Raw genomic sequence first — 19,678 nt, forward strand, 5'->3', positions numbered from 1 at the left:
AAAAACTAATATTTTTTATTTTTTACAGTGTTGCTAAAGATTATGTACGACTGATGAAGTATGGTGACTCTCTCTACCGCTGCAAACAGCTGAAGCGCGCGGCCCTGGGACGGATGTGCACGGTGATCAAGAGGCAGAAGCAGAGTTTGGAGTATTTGGAGCAAGGTGCTTGTCATGTGTCCGCAGGAACCGTGTTAGCATCCTGCTGAGAGGATGCGTCCTTGTTGAGGACTTGAGATGTCTGTTTTTGTTGTATTTTGGAGATGACAGGGTCAGTTATTTTTCCTAGCTTTACCTATGAGAAACAGTAATAGGCTGGTTTTTATTGAAAAAGTGCTAGCACTTATAATACTTAAAATCAATAGCACTGATAAGGAAATTTATGTATTTCATATTTAATAGGTAAGGCATAGACAAGTCAGAAAATACTGAAAAGTATAAAAAATAAGGTGGCTCATAGTTTATTATTGACTTTATTTTTAAAAATACTTTTATTTAATAGGACTTTCTGAATTAATGTAGTAGGATTCTATTGAAACAATTACTTGCTTATTTATTTGTGTGTATTCTTACATGTCAAATTATTTTGACTCACTTGGTTTTGTTTTCCCTCCTGCATCTTAGAAATAATTTTTAACAAAATCTATGATACTTGGATGCTTTGCAGGTGCTTTCCTACAGATCTGTGTGGTCTTCATGATGGCCCGGGGGTGCCACCTTACAGATGAGGTGGCAGAATGGCAGTAACCCATGTTGTAGCCAGAATGGCATGGCATGCAGGCTTCAAAGTACACTGTTTCCCTAATGTCATCTTGCTAATGAGAATTGTCTGGACACTTCCAGACATGCTGTTGGCCCCACCTTTCACCTAATGAGTTAAAACGTGGGCTTAGAAGGGCTGAGGAATATGATTCTTACTAGAGCCAACTTGGGCAATAACAATTGAATATACTATGTATATACTGTTACTCTCTGCAACTATTTTCTCCATCACTTTTGCATTACAAAACTTGGAGTAAGATTAATATCACCACAGGCCTGGACTGTAACTAAGTTGGAAAGAAAATTTAAAGCAAATCTTAAACTTTGAGTTTCTTAATTTTTCAATTTGAACTTTTCCTAGTGCGTCAGCATTTATCCCGTTTGCCAACCATTGATCCGAATACCAGGACCCTGCTTTTGTGTGGGTACCCAAATGTTGGGAAGTCCAGCTTCATCAACAAGGTTGGTCCGGTTTTTATCGTAAAGCAAATCATCTGACTATTTTAGGTCAGTGTTACTGTATTCGGACGGCGTGGGATTCAGGATGGCCTTGGTAGTAATTTCGGCCTCCGAGCTGGTCCCTGAGTAAACACTGCCCTGGTCTGCAGGAGGCCCCGGTGCCTGAGCACGCCGGAGTTCCTCTTGGAGAGGATTGACTTTGTCTGTATCTACATTTATATTACTGTTACAGAAGCCATTACTTTTTGTTCTTGTGTGTGTCCTATAATTTCTAAGGAATTTGAGACATGTAAGTGCATTTTTGTTGACAACTGGAGAGGTTTTCTTGGGTGGTGTTGGCCTGTCCTGGAACGGCTATGCCAGAGGGGCTCCGGTGGCAGGTGACACTCACCCAGCTGGGGTCTTCCCGTCTGCAGCTGCATCTGAGTGGTCTGTTACCTTGGTTGCTATGTCAGCTTTCACATGAAATCATGTGGTCCAGTAGAGGGACGGTGCTGAGTTGCTCTTTCCCTGGGTGAGCTCGCTGACTAGGATAAGCCTAACATTTAAGGGACTTGGTCATTTGGTGCTTCAGGAAAATTTGGCTGAGTTTCAGGGACCCAGGAAGAGGCAAAGTAACATTTAAAATGTGAATTTACAACCAGCAACAGCTCATGTGCCAAGAAAATTGTCAAATTTTATGGCTTACTCAGTGCCAAGATCACTTTATTTTTAATTAAAAAAATTTTTGTCTTTCTTTTTGTTGAAACTTTTTCTTTTTGAGACAGGGTCTCACTCTGTTGCCCAGGCTGAAGTGCAGTGGTGCAGACATGGCTCGCTGCAGCCTCAACCTTCCGGGCCCAAACAGTCCTCCCACCTCAGCCACCCAAGTAGCTGGGACCACAGGTGCACGCCACCGCACCTGTTTAATTTTTTTATTTTTTGTGGAGATGGAGTCTCACTGTGTTCCCCAGGCTGATCTCAAACTCCTGAGCTCAAGCCATCCTCCTGCCTCAGCCTCCCGAAGTGCTGGGATTACAGGCATGAACCACTCCACCCTGCCTTAAGATCACTTTTGCTTTGAAATAGATTTGTGAGGTTTATTTTGTCTACAGGTTGCTGTGATGTGGTGACCAGCAAAGCTCTGCAGGGTCCTTGCTGATGTTTCAAATGCTTGTCAACTCTGAACCTGCCACAGTGAGCCAGTGCTCTGTGGCCGATTTGGTGGCTACTGGACCAGGTGGCTTTTTAAATTGCAGTTTAATTCAACAAAATGAAAATTTCAACTCCTCAGTCATATGAGCCACATACTGAAAGTTTGTTAGCAGTGCGTGACTGGTGGCCCGGTTTGGACAGTGCAGACAAAACATTCCTGTCATCATAAAGAGCTCTGTGGGCATTGCAGGCGGTGGGGCAGGACGTGGGAGGGTGAGGGGAGGTGGTGGCTGTCCTCCAAATGCCGGCCCTCACGCTGTCCTAGTACCCCAGTCCTTGGCCTGGTGGTGCAAAGGGAGAGGTACCAGGCTCCTGTTTGATGCAGTTTTATCGTGTGAGGTTCCTTCTATGGTTTTTCCCTACCCAAAATCAGTCTTGTTAAAACACACAGATCCCATGTGTACACAGGGGAAATAAGGTGATTCTGAAAGTTCTCACTGTTGTTTCAGGTGACGAGAGCAGACGTGGATGTCCAGCCCTATGCGTTCACAACCAAGTCTCTGTTTGTTGGGCACATGGATTATAAGTATCTACGTTGGCAGGTGAGAGTCTTGTCTTTATTTATTTTTATTTATTTATTTTGAGCTGGAGTCTCACTCTTGTTGCCCCGGCTGGAGTGCAGTGGCATGATCTCAGTCCACTGCAACCTTCACCTCCCAGGTTCAAGGATTCTCCTGCCTCAGCCTTTTGAGTAGCAGGGATTACAGGTGCGCACCACCACCACTGGCCAATTTTTGTGTTTTTTTTTAGTAGAGACGGGGTTTCACCACGTTGGCCAGGCCGGTCTTGAACTCCTGACTTCAGGTGATCTGCCCGCCTTGGCCTCCCAAAGTGCTAGGATTACAGGTGTGAGTCACACTGCACCTGGTGAGAGTCTTGTCTTTAAACAGAACAAATATCTTGGTTTATCTAAGGTAATCAAGAACTTGAAATTTCTCCATCATCATGAAGAAAACTCGTCTGAGCTCTGGGGATGCATAAGAACAGGTCACATGTCTCTGATATAATTCAGGGGAGGCAGCCAGCTGCCAGTGTGGATTTCTGCATTTTGTTAACATAAAATGAAATTATCTTTGTGTCATTTCCAGCTCTGTTATCAGAAATGGCATATATACAGTTTAAAAGTATGAAGCATGCCGGGCATGGTGGTTCACGCCTGTAATCCCAACACTTTGGGAGGCCAAGGCAGGCAGCTAACCTGAGGTCAGAAGTTTGAGATCGGCCTGGCCAACATGGCAAAACCCCGTCTCTACTAAAAATACAAAAATTAGCTGGGCATGGTGGTGGGCGCCTGTAATCCCAGCTACTTGGAAGGCTGAGGCTGGGGAATTGCTTGAACCCGGAAGGTGGAGGTTGCAGTGAGCTGAGATTGTGCCATTGCACTTCAGCCTGGGCGACAGGAGCGAAACTCTGTCTCAAAAAAAATAAATAAATACAAAGCAAGAAGCAATGTTTCCATGCTCTAATTTTATAAATTGTGAAGAAAGTAATTCCTAAGACATGGGAGGGTTCTCAGTTATCCCAGTTTTTGTGTTTTATGATGTCACTGGTAAAAAGAGGAGTCATTTCTCTCAGCGTCATGGCTAGCATTTCTTTGAGCTCTACAGGGTTTCTCCTCCATTTTTTGATGTTTAAATAGTATGTACTTTTCTGTGACTGCTTTATTTTGTGGTGTTCAGTTTGGGAGACCTACTTTTTTTTTTTTTTTTTTTTTTGAGACATCTCGCTCTGTCGCCCAGGCTGGAGTGCAGTGTCGCTATCTCGGCTCACTGCAAGCTCCGCCTCCTGGGTTCACGCCATTCTCCTGCCTCAGCCTCCCTAGTAGCTGGGACTACAGGCACCCGCCACCACGCCCGGCTGATTTTTTGTACTTTTAGTAGAGATGGGGTTTCACCGTATTAGCCAGGATGGTCTCTATCTCCTGACCTCGTGATCCACCCACCTTGGCCTCCCAAAGTGCTGGAATTACAGGTGTGAGCCACTGCACCCAGCCCTAATTTTTTTTTTAATCCAATTTTCCTATAAGATTATTAGGTCTGGTTGGGCGTGTGTGAGTGACTTCTGGGATGTGCTGGACAAAAAGCTTGTGGGTGAGTGTGCTTTCAGTGACAAGGTCTGGCTGTGTTAGGTTGTAGACACTCCTGGGATCCTGGACCACCCTCTGGAGGATAGGAACACCATCGAGATGCAGGCCATCACTGCCCTGGCCCACCTCCGTGCTGCGGTCCTGTATGTGATGGATTTGTCTGAGCAGTGTGGGCACGGGCTGAGGGAGCAGCTAGAACTCTTCCAGAACATCAGACCTCTCTTCATCAACAAGGTGTGTGTGGTCACTCATGTTTTGCTTCGTATCGTGCAGTATGAGAATAATGATTTCATTATTTTTCTTCCTTGCCTAGCCTCTCATAGTTGTAGCCAACAAATGTGATGTGAAGAGAATAGCAGAACTTTCTGACGATGATCAGGTAAATCATGTTGATATTTTGAATATTTCTTACTTACCAATTCTGAATTCTCATCTCAGACAACCAAAGTTTAGATGAAGGAATTTTAGCAATACTAGTCCACAATTGTATTTTATAGTTGAGATAATATCCTCAGTGGTTCAGTAAAATGACATAATAAAAACCTAGTTATTGGCAAACTAAAACGAAAACGTAGGTTTTTGGATTCTTTGTTCTTGAGTGTGTAGAAGCATCTGTATTTGATGGGTTGGACTTTTGGAAAATGTGATTACTTAGGAGAGAACTGTTGGAGAAGGGTGCTCACAGGTGTTACTTCATAAAACAGGTTCTGTGATTAAATGAGTTTGGAAACGAATGATTGAGTGAAGGAGAAGGAGGATCTTGGAATTTGGGGCTTTCTGGATCTGGATCTATGAGTGAGACGTGCCTGCTAGCTTTCTACAAGAGGCAGGCAGTATTGTTGGACATAATTTTTCAAACTAATTGAATCCTACAACCCTTTTTAATAGGCATCCTTCATGATAAATGCTTTTAGAAGCGTGCACTGGTAGAGTGGCTTTCAAATTGTGGTGCTGGACCAGCAATGTCAGCATCACCTTCTTAATTGCTTCCTTAATTTCCTCATTGACCCATTGGTCATTCTGGGACATGTTTATAATTCCCATGGGTTTTTTTTTTTTTTTTTTTTTTTTTTTACAGTTTTGAAAGTTTCTCTTGGTATTGATTTCTAGTTTTATTCCATTGTGGTCTGAAAAGATACTTGGCAATTTTTAAAAATTGATGAGATTTGTTTTGTGGCCTAACATATGGTCTGTCTTGGAGAATGTTTCATGGACTGAGGAGAAGAATGTGTATTATGCAGCGGTTGGATGACATGTTCTGTAGATGTTTGGTCTACAGTGCACTTTTTTTTTTTTTTTTTTTTTGCGATGGAGTCTCGCTCTGTCACCGAGGCTGGAGTGCAGTGGCACGGTCTTGGCTCACTGCAGCCTCCGCTTCCGAGGTTCAAGTGATTCTCCTGCCGCAGCCTCCTGAGTAGCTGGGATTACAGGCATGCATCACCACACCTAGCTAATTTTTTGTATTTTTAGTAGAGAGGGTTTCACCATGTCGGCCAGGCTGGTCTCGAATTTATGACCTCAAGTGATCCGCCCACGTTGGCCTCCCAGAATGTTGGGATTATAGGCATGAGCCACTGCGCCTGACCTACAGTGCACTTTAAATCCAGTATTTGTTTATTCTTTTTTGCCTAGGATCTGTCTAATGTTGCGAGTCTGATGTTGATGTCCCCAAATATTATTGACCCCTTTTATTATTATATAATGACCTTCTTGTCTCTTTTTATTGTTTTCGACTTAAAATCTGCTTTATCTGATAGAAGTATAGTTATTCCTACTTGCTTTTAGTTTCCATCTGTGTTGAATATCTTTTTGCATCTCTTCGTTTTCAGTCTATTTGTGTCTTTACAGGTTAAGTGAATTTCTTGGATGCTTTTTCATGTTTTCATGATAGTGATTATTGTCTTCGCTTCCAGATGTAGGTCTTTCTTTTTTTTTTTTTTTTTTTTGAGACAGAGTCTTGCTCTGTCACCCAGGCTGGAGTGCAGTGGCGCGATCTCGGCTCACTGCAAGCTCCGCCTCCCGGGTTCACGCCATTCTCCTGCCTCAGCCTCTCCGAGTAGCTGGGACTACAGGCGCCCGCCACCACGCCCGGCTAATTTTTTGTATTTTTAGTAGAGACGGGGTTTCACTGTGTTAGCCAGGATGGTCTCGATCTCCTGACCTTGTGATCCGCCCGCCTCGGCCTCCCAAAGTGCTGGGATTACAAGCGTGAGCCACCGCGCCCGGCAGGTCTTTCTTAAGTATATCTTGTAAGGCTGGTCTAGTAGTGACGAATTCTCTCAGTTTTTGCTTTTCTCGGAAAGAATTTATTTCTCCCTTATTTCTGAAGGATAGCTTTGCTGGATGTAATGTAGTTGGCTGGCAGTCTTCTTTTTTTGTTTTTCAACACTTTGAATATATATCATCCCATTCTCTCCTGGCTGCAAGGTTTCTGCAAAGAAATCTGCTGTTAGTCTAATGGGGATTTTCTTTTTTTTTTTTTTTTTTTTTTTTTTTTTTTTTACAGAAATAGGCTTTGTAAGGTCTATGGTTTTATTATTATTTTTTCCCTCTGCAATTCCTTCATAACATTTGAATTTTTTTTTTATTAATTTTTTTTTTTGCACACAAAAAACAATAAACATTTTCTAAAAAATACAAACAAAAAGATGCGTATCAAACATATTAGGAAGGTTGCACATGGGAAGTCGGGGAATAGAAATGGGGGGTGGGAGTTAAAATAAATGAGAGAGGGACTTTATATGGATCGGTGTTAATAACTCAATCCTCTATTTGACAAAGAAGAGGGAGAAGGAAGAGGAAGAAAAAGAAAGTGGGATAAAGGATCAGAAAGGGAGGAAAATAGAAAAAATTAGAGTATGACTCCAGGGTAGACCTTTTTTGTTGTCACTGAGTTGGTTGGTTGGTTTGTCTGTTGTATTTTTCATGTTTCGCCAAGTTGGCCAGACTGGGCTCGAACTCCTAGTCCGAAGTGATCAACCCGCCTCGCCCCCCAGAGTGCCGGGACCACAGGCGTGAGCCACCACGTCCAGCCCCCACATTGCTTCTGGCCTCCGTGGTAGACCTCCCAGACGGAGCGGCCGGGCAGAGGCGCTCCTCACTTCTTCCCAGACACAGGGCGGCCGGGCAGAGGCGCTCCTCACTTCCTCCCGGACGGGGCGGCCGGGCAGAGGCGCTCCTCACTTCCTCCCGGACGGGGCGGCCGGGCAGAGGCGTTCCTCACTTCCTCCCGGACGGGGCGGCCGGGCAGAGGCGCTCCTCACCTCCCAGACGATGGGTGGGCATGCAGAGGCGCTCCTCACCTCCCAGACGATGGGTGGGCGGGCAGAGGCGCTCCTCACCTCCCAGACGATGGGTGGGCGGGCAGAGGCGCTCCTCACCTCCCAGACGGGGCGGCCGGGCAGAGGCGCTCCTCACTTCTTCCCGGACGGGGCGGCCGGGCAGAGGCGCTCCTCACTTGGGGATTTTCTTATATGTGACTTCAAGCTTTTCTCTAGCTGTTTTTAGAATTTCCTTTGTATTTGACTTTTGACAGTTTGACTATAATGTGCCTTGGGGAAGACCTTTCTGGGCTGACTCTATTTGACAATCCTTGAACTTCCTGGTTTTAGATGTCTATACCTCTCCCCAGTCTTGGAAAGTTTTCAGCTATCTCATTAAATAGGTTACTGAGCCTTTTCCCTTCTCTTCTCCTTCTTGAACTCCCATAATGCCAACATGTATTCACTTAATGTTGTCCCGTAAATCTTACAGGCTTCCTTCATTCTTTTTCATTCTTCCTGCTTTTTTTCTCTCTGACTAGGTAGTTTCAAATGACAGAGATTTTTTTCTGCTTCATCCAGTGTGCTGTTAAAACTGTCTATTGAATTATCTCATCCATTGAATTCTTTAGCTACAGGATTTCTGTTTGACTCTTTTTTACAATTTCTGTCTCAATTTAAGTTCTTGTTCATATCATGAAATTGTTTTCCTGATTTTGTTGAATTGTCTATCTGTATTTTGTTTCTTGTTGAGTTTCCTTCAAAAAAAATTATTATTTTGAATTCTCTTTCTGGCAATTCATTGATTTCCTTTTCATTAGAGTCTGTTCCTAGAGAGTTAATATTCCTTTCATGATTTCTTATTTCCTTGCTTTTTCATGTTTCTTGTGTCCCTGCATTGATGTCTCTGCCTCTGGTAGAACAAGAGCCTCTTTTATACTTTCTTCTAGAGTGGCTTTCATGGAGAAAGACATTGGCCTCACTTGGATTTTACTATGCCATTTGGGAAGGGAACCGTGACTTTCTGGATAGGAGCAGTGACATTGTTTCTGTGCAGCTTCCTCAACTCCATGAAATGTTGGCATTAACTGGGTGGCTCAGTGGCCTCGGCTCTGGAAGTTTGTGCCAGTGATGGTGTACGTTTTTAATGTCCTTGGTATCAGGGGCTTTTGGGGTCCTGCTATTCTTGTTTTTCCCACAATGGGGGACTTATCTGAGGGCATCTTTCTTGGTGTCAGGTCTGACATTGTCTGCAAGCAGCTGCCACAGTGCTGGGTTCCAGCTACAGGTACTCAGAGTAGCTGTGGGACTGGAGTCCTAGCCTTTAGGGTCTTGTGTACCTATCATGGCCTGGCCTTGGGGTGCAGGTTTACTCTCTCTGGCGGATCTCTGATCCTGAAGCACCCCTAGCAGCTTAAGCCCACAGGGCAAGGTTGTAGCTGTGACTCCACCCATGGGGTCAGGGCACAGTCCTGGCCTGACTCCAGGGCAGACGTACTCCAGAGGTTTGAGCCTGGGAAGCAGGGTAGATCTGCACTTCAGAAACCTGAGCCAGTAGGGAGGGCTTAGTGTCGGTTTGAGGGGAACTCTGGACCCTGGGATGGTGGGGCCCAGCAGTATCCCAGACTCTCTGATGCTAGGTGAGGTGGCAGCAAGGACCCCAGAATGGACCAGTCCAGCTGTCATTTGGGCCCTGGAGGACAGGGAGGAGGACAGCAATGACTCCATTTCCTGGAAAGAGTGGTGACTCTGCAGCTCAGACTGTAGGGTTAGTCCAGCTCCAGGGAGCAGGTGCTGGAGCTGTTTGTGTGGTGGGGCAGGTGCCTCGGCTCAGCCCCTGCCCTGTTTCCCTGGGGTGTGGAGTACAATGTCAACTCTTCCCCATGGTACGTGGCTGGTCAGCTTGGGCCTGAGGGTTGTGACTCTTCTGGACAGCCCAGACACCGTTTCCCTGGGATACAAGGTACCTCTTCAGCATAGATGCTGGGATATGTGACCATTCTGGGCATTTCCCAGGAAGCAGGGCACTGCTTCAGTTCAGGCAGCAGGGAGACAAGGGTGCCCTGAGAGGCCACGGTGCTGTTTACCAGGAGGCAGGGTACCGTTGGGTGCTGGAGCAAGGGCCGGTAGAGGGGCTCCACCTCCACCAAGCCCTGCTGGGAAGGGGTAGCAGCTGCTCGCAGCTGGCTTGGGGATGTTGCGCCACCAGGTTTGGGTAGTTTGGAGGCAGTTTAGCCTCAGGGATGAAGGGGAGCTGTGGCCACTTTCCCCTGAGCAAGACATACTCCAGCCGCAGTTCCAGTCCCAAGGTGACGGAGTATAGCTGCCCCATGGGTCCAACAGATAGGGCCCAGTGTCAGCTCCTTTTGTGCAGGAGCACAGCTGTGAGGATGGCAGGGGGCTCTGGTGATGAGGCTGTGGGTGTCCAGAGTGGTGGTGGGGCCGCTGCCATCCCCTTGCTTACCCCCTCGCCATAGGGAGAACCTCCTCCTAGGTCCCGTTGCATCCCAGCTGTGGGGTGGGTTGCTGGCGGCCCAGCATTTTGTTTTTTTTTTGGTTTGTTTGTTTGTTTGTTTGTTTTAAGACAGAGTCTCACTCTGTCGCCCAGGCTGGAGTGCAGTGGCGCAATCTCTGCTCACTGCAAGCTCTGCCTCCCGGGTTCACACCATTCTCCTGCCTCAGCCTCCCGAGTAGCTGGGACTACTACGCCTGGCTAATTTTTTATATTTTTATTATTTATATTTTTTTATATTTATAATAAAATATTTTATATTTTATTATATTATTATTTAGCCACCACGCCTGGCTAATTTTTTATATTTTTAGTAGAGACGGGGTTTCACCATGTTAGCCAGGATGACCTTGATCTCCTGACCTCATGATCCACCCGCCTCAGCCTACCAAAGGCTGGTATTACAGGCATGAGCCACCGCGCCCAGCCCCTGGTGTTTTCTTTGGGCTATATTTCATCGTCTTGCGTTTTTCTGCTCCCCAGGGTGCCTGTCACTCCTGTAATGCGAGCTCCCCCTCAGTTATTAACATGTAGTTGTTCGTTATTCTGATTGCCTTTGTTGTGGGGGACAGATGTGAGGGGCTACTAGTCGGCCATCTTGTTGATGTCATTTGTGTTTTCTTTATCATAGAAGAATATGAAGAAAATAACTGTTTTTAGGATATGTCTGTTTGTTAAGACTTTGAAACAGCCACAGATGTTCACGTTTGCAACCTCCATTTGCAGAACTGTACAGTTTGTTCCATAGGGAACTGGAAATGAATAATACATCTCTCATTTTTTCTTTGCATTCCCAGAAAATATTTACAGATTTGCAGGCTGAAGGATTCCCGGTAATAGAGACCAGCACCCTGACTGAGGAAGGTGTTATTAAAGTTAAAACAGAGGTCAGTGCTGCCTTAAATCAGGTATCAGTCTTTTTACTGTCTCTTGCTTGATTCAAGTCAGTCGTGGGGAGAAAATGGTTTTCTTTCTAGACTTTATTAACCCTTGGAGCCCTCGCAGTAGTGAGGCGGGTGGCATGCAAGAGCGGGCATGAAGACAGACCCTCCTAAGACCCACTTTGCCCCCAGTGGACAGTGGGGCGTGAGGGGATGCTTTGCTCTTCTCACCGCAAACAACTTTACCCTAAAGCGGCTGTTGTCTCTGGCCTTCTAATATTTTGGTAGCAAGTACAGTGAAAATTACTTTTATGGAACCTGTTCAGAAGTAGAAGGGAGAAAAGTCTGAAAAGCAGAACAGCTTTTGCAGGAGGCAGTCTGCTGCTGGATTTCACATGCTGTCCTAATTACTTTGTATTTCATGTTGTTTTTATCTCAAATAAAAGGACATTTCTGGCCGGGCGCGGTGGCTCACGCCTGTAATCCCAGCACTTTGGGAGGCTGAGGCGGGTGGATCACCCAAGGTCGGGAGTTCAAGACCAGCATGGCCAACGTGGTGAAACTCCGTCTCTCCTAAAAATACAAAATTAGCCGGGCGTGGTGGCGCATGCCTGTAATCCCAGCTACTCGGGAGGCTGAGGCAGGAGAATCGTTTGAACCTGAGAGGCGGAGGTTGCTGTGAGCTGAGATCGTGCCACCGCACTCCAGCCTGGGCAGCAAGAGCGAGATACCATCTCAAAAAAAAAGATGGCGCTCCTGATGCCATGGTCACACTCAGGGATTAAAAAGATGGTGCTCCTGATGCCATGGTTGCACTCAGGGGTTAAAAAGATGGTGCTCCTGATGCCATAGTCGCACTCAGGATTTAAAAAGATGGCACTCCTGATGCCATGGTCGCACTCAGGGATTAAAAAGGTGGCGCTCCTGATGCCGTGGTCGCACTCAGGGATTAAAAAGATGGCACTCCTGATGCCATGGTCGCACTCAGGGATTAAAAAGATGACACTCCTGATGCCATGGTCGCACTCAGGATTTAAAAAGATGGTGCTCCTGATGCCATGGTTGCACTCAGGGATTAAAAAGATGGCACTCCTGATGCCATGGTCGCACTCAGGGTTTAACAAGATGGCACTCCCCATGGTCGCACTCAGGATTTAAAAAGATGGCACTCCTGATGCCGTGGTCGCACTCAGGATTTAAAAAGATGGCGCTCCTGATGCCGTGGTCGCACTCAGGATTTAAAAAGATGGCGCTCCTGATGCTGTGGTTGCACTCAGGGATTAAAAAGATGGCGCCCCTGATGCTATGGTCGCTCTCAGGGATTTGTTGCTCGGTTAGAGTCCCGAGGGACAACATTGCCTCCAGTTCATGAAGGGCAGTTGGAGGGCACCCTGCATCTGTGCAGAGGGTCACTGTGGTGGAAGAGAGGCCCAGGCACTGGAGATGCACCTTCCTTCAGGGCCGCTTCCACCTGGGCCTCAGAGAGTGTGGCCCCTACGTGTTAGTTACCTTGAGGGAAAAGGCTTAGTGGCTCTGATCTGCAGCTCCTCCTGGAACCTGTAGCCGGAGGCTGCTGGAGGATGCATTTGTGACTGTGTCTTCTTTTTTATGTTATTAGGCTTGCGATAGGCTTTTGGCTCATCGAGTGGAAACCAAAATGAAGGGAAATAAAGTGAATGAGGTGCTGAATAGACTGCACCTGGCTGTCCCAACCAGGAGGGACGATAAGGTAAGACGGCCCCTGGGACAACCGTGGGCTCACGGTGCTGTCAGCAGGTGCTGTCCGTGTGCCTTTTCCAGAGGCCTCCCATCCAGCTTCACGTACTAGCAGGTGGATATTGTGGGTGGGCCTCAGTTTCACCTTCTTGCATATAGTAAAGGATTGAGAAGGTGAAGAAAGCGCAGAATGCCACATGGCACCCGTTTCTCACTGCGTGACGCGGTCACTGTTAGTTTATCCTTCCAGAAATGTTTCTGATATAGAAGATTGATTACTAAAAAGTTCTTTAAACACAGATGGAAATCTGTTTCATTCTTTAAATTTTCATTTTTTTGGCTGGGGGAGATGGCTCATGCCTGTAATCCCAGCACTTTGGGAGGCCAAGGTGGGAGGATTGCTTAAGCCCAGGAGTTCGAGACCAGCCTGGGCAACATAGTGGGACCGTGTCTCTATAAAAAATAAAATAAAATAAATTTTCATTGTTTTGTCCATTGTGGATGGGCACACATCGTTACGCCGCTGTGTCTTCATGTTTTACTGCAAATGTGTCCGCACTTCACCATGTGGTGTTGACAACGTTCCTGTCCCACAGACGCCTTCCTAGTGTGTGCTCCACTGACATTGGAGGCTGTGTCCTTCCCTCTGTCTTGTGTCCTCAGAGTGGTCGGGCGCTGACTCTGTCAGTCTCGTGGTGTAAAGTTGATTTTATGTAATGTTGGGTGCGGTTGAGCATGTTTGTCTGCTTATTGGCCTTTTCAAAGTTCTTTAGGCTGTTTATCTTTTTCTCACTGATTTGTTACTTTTATATTACAAAGGTTGGATTCTTGTCAGATACATTGTAAATATTTTTTTCTCTTTTTGTCACTTGCCTTTTTAACTTCAAATGTGCTGTACATTTTTGAACTATTAACATATATTAATATTTTATTTCTGGCTGTTCAGGTTTGCATCGTACATAGAAAGGCTTACCATTCATTCCAAAGTCATTTTAAAAGTATCTTTTCTTGCCGGGTGCAGTGGCTCACGTCTGTAATCCCAGCACGCTGGGAGGCCGAGGCGGGTGGATCACCTGAGGTCAAGAGTTTGAGACCAGCCTAGCCATCATGGTGAAACCCCATCTCTGCTAAAAATACGAAAATTAGTCGGGTGCGCACCTGTGATTCTAGCTATTCAGGAGGCTGAGGCGGGAGAATCGCTTGAACCTGGGAGGTGGAGGTTGCAGTGAGCCGAGATCACTCCATTGCACTCCAGCCTGGGTGACAAGAATGAGACTCTGTCAAAAAAAAAAAAAAAAAATTATCTTTTATATTTGCATTAAAAATTAGCTTTTTTGGATAGTCTTCACCGTGTCTTGAGTTGGTTATATTGTGAGGGTGGAGGTTGCCCTCCGTTTCAAGTGGTCGGCATTTCTGACCTGAGTATTGGAAATTTTATGTTTCCATTGAATTCTTATATGCACTTGAGTTTATGTCTAAATTTCTTTCATTTGTTGATCCAGTGTTATTTCTTACCACTTTCTTCTTCCATAATTTTTCACGATAATCATGATTTGTGTTTTTCTTGGATAAACTTTGGAATCACTTTGTGGAGTCCTCCCGGTTTCTATGCTCAAAGTGACCCTGAACCCATTCCTCTCCTCTAAAATAATCTGTTGGTTGTTAATTGGTCTGGGTATGGTTTTCTGTTCCCCTTACACGTAGGGAATTTGTTTCTACTTTTTCGGCTTTGTACATATCTCATTCAGCAGGCATTTGACATAAATATTTTATGTGGGATCTTCTCAGGAGAGGCCCCCTTTCATCCCTGAAGGAGTGGTGGCTCGCAGGAAGAGGATGGAGACTGAAGAGCCCAAGAAGAAGAGGGTATGCTGCTGGAGCTCTCATCTGGTGTTCTCATGGGGGAGGCAGGCCATGTGTGCCCATCGTGGGGGCCTAGGGCATCGAACAGGAGCTGCGGGTGCCCAGGCACTGGCCCCGTTAGGCTGCGGACACAGCAGCGAGCCCCCCGGCAGAAGCCTCTCTCATGGAGCTCTTTGGCCTGAGGGAAGATGGCCGTGAACCAAATGCATGAATAGGATAGACAGTCCCCAGACTGCCAGAAACAGCCTCTTCCTACCAGAACCCAAAGGCTGGCCCCACAGACAGGGAGATAAGAAACAGCCTTCCTACCAGAAATGGAAGGTGAACCCCACTGATACTGAGAGGATTGGAGAAAAGATTGTTTCAAGTGACAAGGGGCAGAGCATTTCTGAATCCGAAAGGCTAAATGAAGCTGATGATAATTTCTCTTTCCATTGCAGGAACGAGATCTTGAGCTGGAAATGGGAGATGATTATATTTTGGATCTTCAGAGTAAGGGCCAGAGTGTGATCATTATTATAAAATGCCAATTGGACGTGAAGTATTTCAGAAAAGGGAGGAAAGACTTTAATGAGTAATAAAAGTGTTTCAGCCTATTTGTCAACTTTTAATTTCTTGAAGATTAAAAGTTGCATCCCGCGGGCCAGGTGCAGTGGATCACGCCTGTAATCACAGCACTTTGGATCACTTGTGCCCAGGAGTTTGAGACCAACCTGGGCAACATGGCAGAACCCTGCCTCTACAAAAAATACAAAGATTAGCTGGGTGTGGTGGCATGTGCCTGTAGTCCCAGCGACACGGGAGGCTGAGGTGGGAGGATCACTTGACCCTAGGAGGTCAAGGCTGCAGTGGGCAGAAATTGTACCCCTGCCCTCCAGCCTGGATGACAGAGCGAGACCCTGTCTCAAAGAAAAGGTGCATACTGATAGCACTCAGTGGGAGTTCTTCCATCGTTTCCTGTTTTGGGTTGGTGGGGTGATTTTTGTAGCTTTCTCCGCGTGTGGGTGTTGAATGAGGCTGATGCTGTTGATGCTGCTGCATGTGGAATTGCACGTCGTGCTCTCCTGCGGTGGAGTCGCTGACTTGCTGTCAGTCACAACTCATTTTACGCACGTAGTACTTGAAGATATTAAAAACTACTGTAAATGTAACCACCTTTTTTTTGACTTTAGAGTACTGGGATTTAATGAATTCGTCTGAAAAACATGATAAGATACCAGAAATCTGGGAAGGCCATAATATAGCTGATTATATTGATCCAGCCATCATGAAGGTTCGTGTCACTTTTTAAATTGTGGATTGTTGTCCTTTTTATTGTAATAGTATTGCTGGAAGATAGCAGCACGGCTTCGGCTCAGCTGGGCCTGTCCCCTTCATTCTGCACCCCTCCATCCTGACTCTGGCCCCTGCACCACTTCCCCACCCTGAGACTCTGGTGGAGATGCTGGGCCCTGCATGGGCTCTGCTGTGCTGACCCCTTCATTCTCCTGCACCCCTGCATCCTGACTGTGCCCCCTGCACCACCTTCCCCAGCCTGTGTCTCCGCCAGGCCCTGGATGGGCTCTGCTGTGCTGGACCCTCTTCCTCGGGAGCTCTGCTCTGTCACATCTTTTTCCTGCCTCAATCCCCTCCCTACTTGCTTTTCCTTAGCATATAAATGTCCACAAATTTTACTCATCTTTTTAAAAAACGAAAACATATTTAGACCGTGTCCTCCATTAGTTGCTGTCCTGCCTTCTTCTCTCAGCTGAGCTGTCTGAAACATGCTTTATACAATACTTGCCGTCTGCATGTCCCATGTTGCCACTCCTTGGTTCACACAGGCCCTCCGTAATTGAGTTCACATTTTCAGTCTCATGGTCTCTGCGCTCCCTGTGCCTCCATAGCAGATTCTGGGATAGCAGATTCTGGGGGCAGCATCTCAATTTTGTTGATGCTGGAGGAATGGCCTCAGGGCATCTCCTCTCACCACTGCTGGGGCCCCCGTCCAGCCCGTGCCCTCACTGTCCCTGCGGTGGCCGCCTGCCTTCCCAGCTTCTTCCCCTTTGCAGTCCGTGCTCCTGGGCGCGAGAAGCCTTGAGACTCCCCTCCTCCAACACAGCTGTGCCTGTGCCATCCCCTTCCTCGAGGCCTGGCCCCGCAGTCTCGCCCTCTGCACTCCTGGCCAGAGTCTCACACAGGCATATCTGCCTGTTGGGCTCCTGACCGGGTTGCTTCATTAAGGTGTGATAAACATGCGTGTATTTTAGTTTTCATTTTTGTCTTATTTGTAGCCAGTGAGGTTGTATTTGGGCTGACGTTAGAACGGATACATGGGATGTGGCACGAATTCAGTTTCTCAGGACTGATTTCCTTTTGTGTGTCTGCTGGGAGCATTGGAAGTGAAGGAGGCGGTCTCTGCGCATTTTTAGCCTTGGAATTTAATTGTTTTTTAAAAAAAAGGAAACAGTGCACAGGGGTTACTGACTTGCTGGCAGCTGGTGTTCACGTGGTCTCCATTTTCTTCACAGAACCTCCCTGTGAGGTAAATGGCACGTAGGCAGGGCCCAGGCGGGACCGGACCAGGGCAGTCGCTCTGTCCTCCGAGGCAGGGAAACATAGCTCCCATACACACTGCCACACTCACTGACTTAGGGGTTTTCTCGTTGTTAATTTTGCTTAATTACAACTCTAAAGAAATTGGAAGAATTAGAAAAAGAAGAAGAGCTGAGAACAGCTGCTGGAGAGTATGACAGTGTATCTGAGAGTGAAGACGAAGAGATGCTGGAAATCCGACAGCTGGCAAAGCAGATTAGAGAGAAAAAGAAGTTGAAAATTCTGGAGTCCAAAGAAAAGAATACACAGGGACCCAGGATGCCGCGAACTGCTAAGAAGGCAAGTTTGTGTCTTTCCAAATAGGTGTGACCTAGTTTTTGCAAATTGGATTCCTGTGTGATCATTGCTAAGTAACAACTTTTCAACCCATTTACGGCCATCAGATTGCACATTCTCGTTTTATTGGTGTATGGATTTGCACGATTGCTCACGTCCTGATCTTTTATATTCTTTACTGTGTCCTTTCTTGGTGACTTTCAGCTTCGAGTTTGGCACTACTCCAGATCCAGTCATTTTGCAGTTGTACAGATTAAAACTGTAACTTATGGTTCACAGACGTTCAAGGCTATCAGTTAACATTTTCCTGTTCTTTTCTCTCTCTCTTTTTTTTAGGGAGGAGATAGAGTCTTGCTGTGTTGCCCAGGCTGGAGTGCAATGGCGCCATCTCGGCTCACTGCAGCCTCCACCTCCTGGGTTCAAGCAATTCTCCTGCCTCAGCCTCCCGAGTAGCTGGGATTACAGGCACCTGCCACTACGCCTGGCTAACTTTTGTATTTTTAGTAGAGATGGGGTTTCACCATGTTGGCCAGGCTGGTCTCAAACTCCTGACCTCAAGTGATCTGCCTGTCTTGGCCTCCCAAAATGCTGAGATTACAGACGTTAGCCACCACGCCTGGCTGGTTTTCTTGTTCTTTAATTTCTGCATTAAATCTGGACTCTTTAGGCTGGGCGCAGTGGCTCACGCCTGTAATCCCAGCACTTTGGGTGGCTGAGGTGGGCGGATCACGAGGTCAGGAGATCAAGACCATCCTGGCTAAAACAGTGAAACCCCATCTCTACTAAAAATACAAAAAATCAGCCAGGCGTGGTGGCGGGTGCCTGTAGTCCCAGCTACTCGGGAGGCTGGGGCAGGAGAATGGTGTGAACCCAGGAGGCGGAGCTTGCAGTGAGCCGAGATGGCGCCACTGCACTCCAGCCTGGGCGACAGAGCAAGACTCCATCTCAAAAAAATTAAAAAAAAAAAAATCTGGACTCTTTAGTAGTTTACAGAAACCTGACGCAGTCTACAAAAGGCAATTTATTGGCTCTGTGACAGGGTGGGATGGAGGGGAAAAAAGCCCACATGCAGGACAGTTAACATGTAACCAGGGAAGTCACTTGACATTCAGGATGCCTCTCAGTGGTTCTTCCTGTTTGAACACACTGTTTTCATATGGTGGCGAGTGACTGGTTATGGCGGACTTGGACATTTTTGTGCTTCTCCAGGTGGGGCTCAGCCATCTCTGGGAGGAGTGAGGTTGGCGCACTGCCTTTGTCTGAGGCCACCTGGCTAACCTCAGCTTTAGTGTCTCACCTCTGATGGAGACAGTCACTCTCTCCCCTGTGTTGCGGTGAAGAGTAGACAGACGTGGAGGATACGCTGATTCTTCCCACAGCAACTGCTCCGTTAATGTTAGTTTTCGTGGGATTTAACTGAGCTATCCAAAAACATGAAAGCGAGGCCCAGTAAAAATTACAACTTCTAAAATAAGTATAATTGTTGCAAAATATATATACATATATATTGCCTTGAAGTTTTTTTCAACAGTTCATCAAACTGATTTAAAGCAAATATTTCTTTTTATCCTTCTCAGGTTCAGAGGACAGTTTTGGAGAAGGAGATGCGTAGTCTTGGTGTTGACATGGACGATAAAGAGGACGTGAGTCTGGGGGCGGTTCATGTGTTTATGTGGCTAGATACACCTTTTTAATAAAGAAAACCGGCCGGGCATGGTGGCTCACACCTGTAATCCCAGCACTTTGGGAGGCCAAGGTGGGCAGATCATGAGGTCAGGGGTTCGAGACCAGCCTGGCCAACATGGTGAAACCCAGTCTGTACTAAAAAAATACAAAAAATTAGCCGGGCGTGGTGGCGTGTGCTCGTAATCCCAGCTACTCAGGATGCTGAGGAAGGATAATTGCTTGAACTTGGGAGGCAGAGGTTGCAGTGACCTGAGGTCACGCCACTGTACTCCAGCCTGGGTGACAGAGTGAGACTCCATCTCAAAAAAAGAAAAGAAAGAAAGAAAACCAGGGTTTTGGGAAGCTGTGGGAACGTGGGAAATTACAGCAAAAAGAAGTGAGAGCTTCC

At 46.6% G+C, this 19,678-nt stretch overlaps 1 protein-coding gene across 3 annotated transcripts in view; it reads left to right on the plus strand.

Moving 5' to 3' along the window:
- Nucleotides 1–19,678, plus strand: part of GTPBP4 (GTP binding protein 4) — a 28,689-nt gene that overhangs the window by 5,866 nt on the left and 3,145 nt on the right. For 2 of the 3 annotated variants that reach the window (XM_055296336.2, XM_055296337.2), the window contains exons 4-15: nucleotides 29–165; nucleotides 1,124–1,224; nucleotides 2,865–2,957; nucleotides 4,544–4,735; nucleotides 4,815–4,880; nucleotides 11,071–11,160; nucleotides 12,773–12,883; nucleotides 14,659–14,736; nucleotides 15,174–15,225; nucleotides 15,906–16,006; nucleotides 17,410–17,607; nucleotides 19,182–19,247. In XM_055296336.2, the coding sequence (XP_055152311.1) occupies nucleotides 29–165; nucleotides 1,124–1,224; nucleotides 2,865–2,957; nucleotides 4,544–4,735; nucleotides 4,815–4,880; nucleotides 11,071–11,160; nucleotides 12,773–12,883; nucleotides 14,659–14,736; nucleotides 15,174–15,225; nucleotides 15,906–16,006; nucleotides 17,410–17,607; nucleotides 19,182–19,247 (1,285 nt within the window). The remainder of the gene's footprint in view (nucleotides 1–28; nucleotides 166–1,123; nucleotides 1,225–2,864; nucleotides 2,958–4,543; nucleotides 4,736–4,814; nucleotides 4,881–11,070; nucleotides 11,161–12,772; nucleotides 12,884–14,658; nucleotides 14,737–15,173; nucleotides 15,226–15,905; nucleotides 16,007–17,409; nucleotides 17,608–19,181; nucleotides 19,248–19,678) is intronic. The other variant, XM_063609986.1, reaches the window with a different exon arrangement.

The sequence above is a fragment of the Symphalangus syndactylus genome, chromosome 10 (assembly GCF_028878055.3).
Source record: "Symphalangus syndactylus isolate Jambi chromosome 10, NHGRI_mSymSyn1-v2.1_pri, whole genome shotgun sequence".
NCBI lineage: Eukaryota > Metazoa > Chordata > Mammalia > Primates > Hylobatidae > Symphalangus > Symphalangus syndactylus.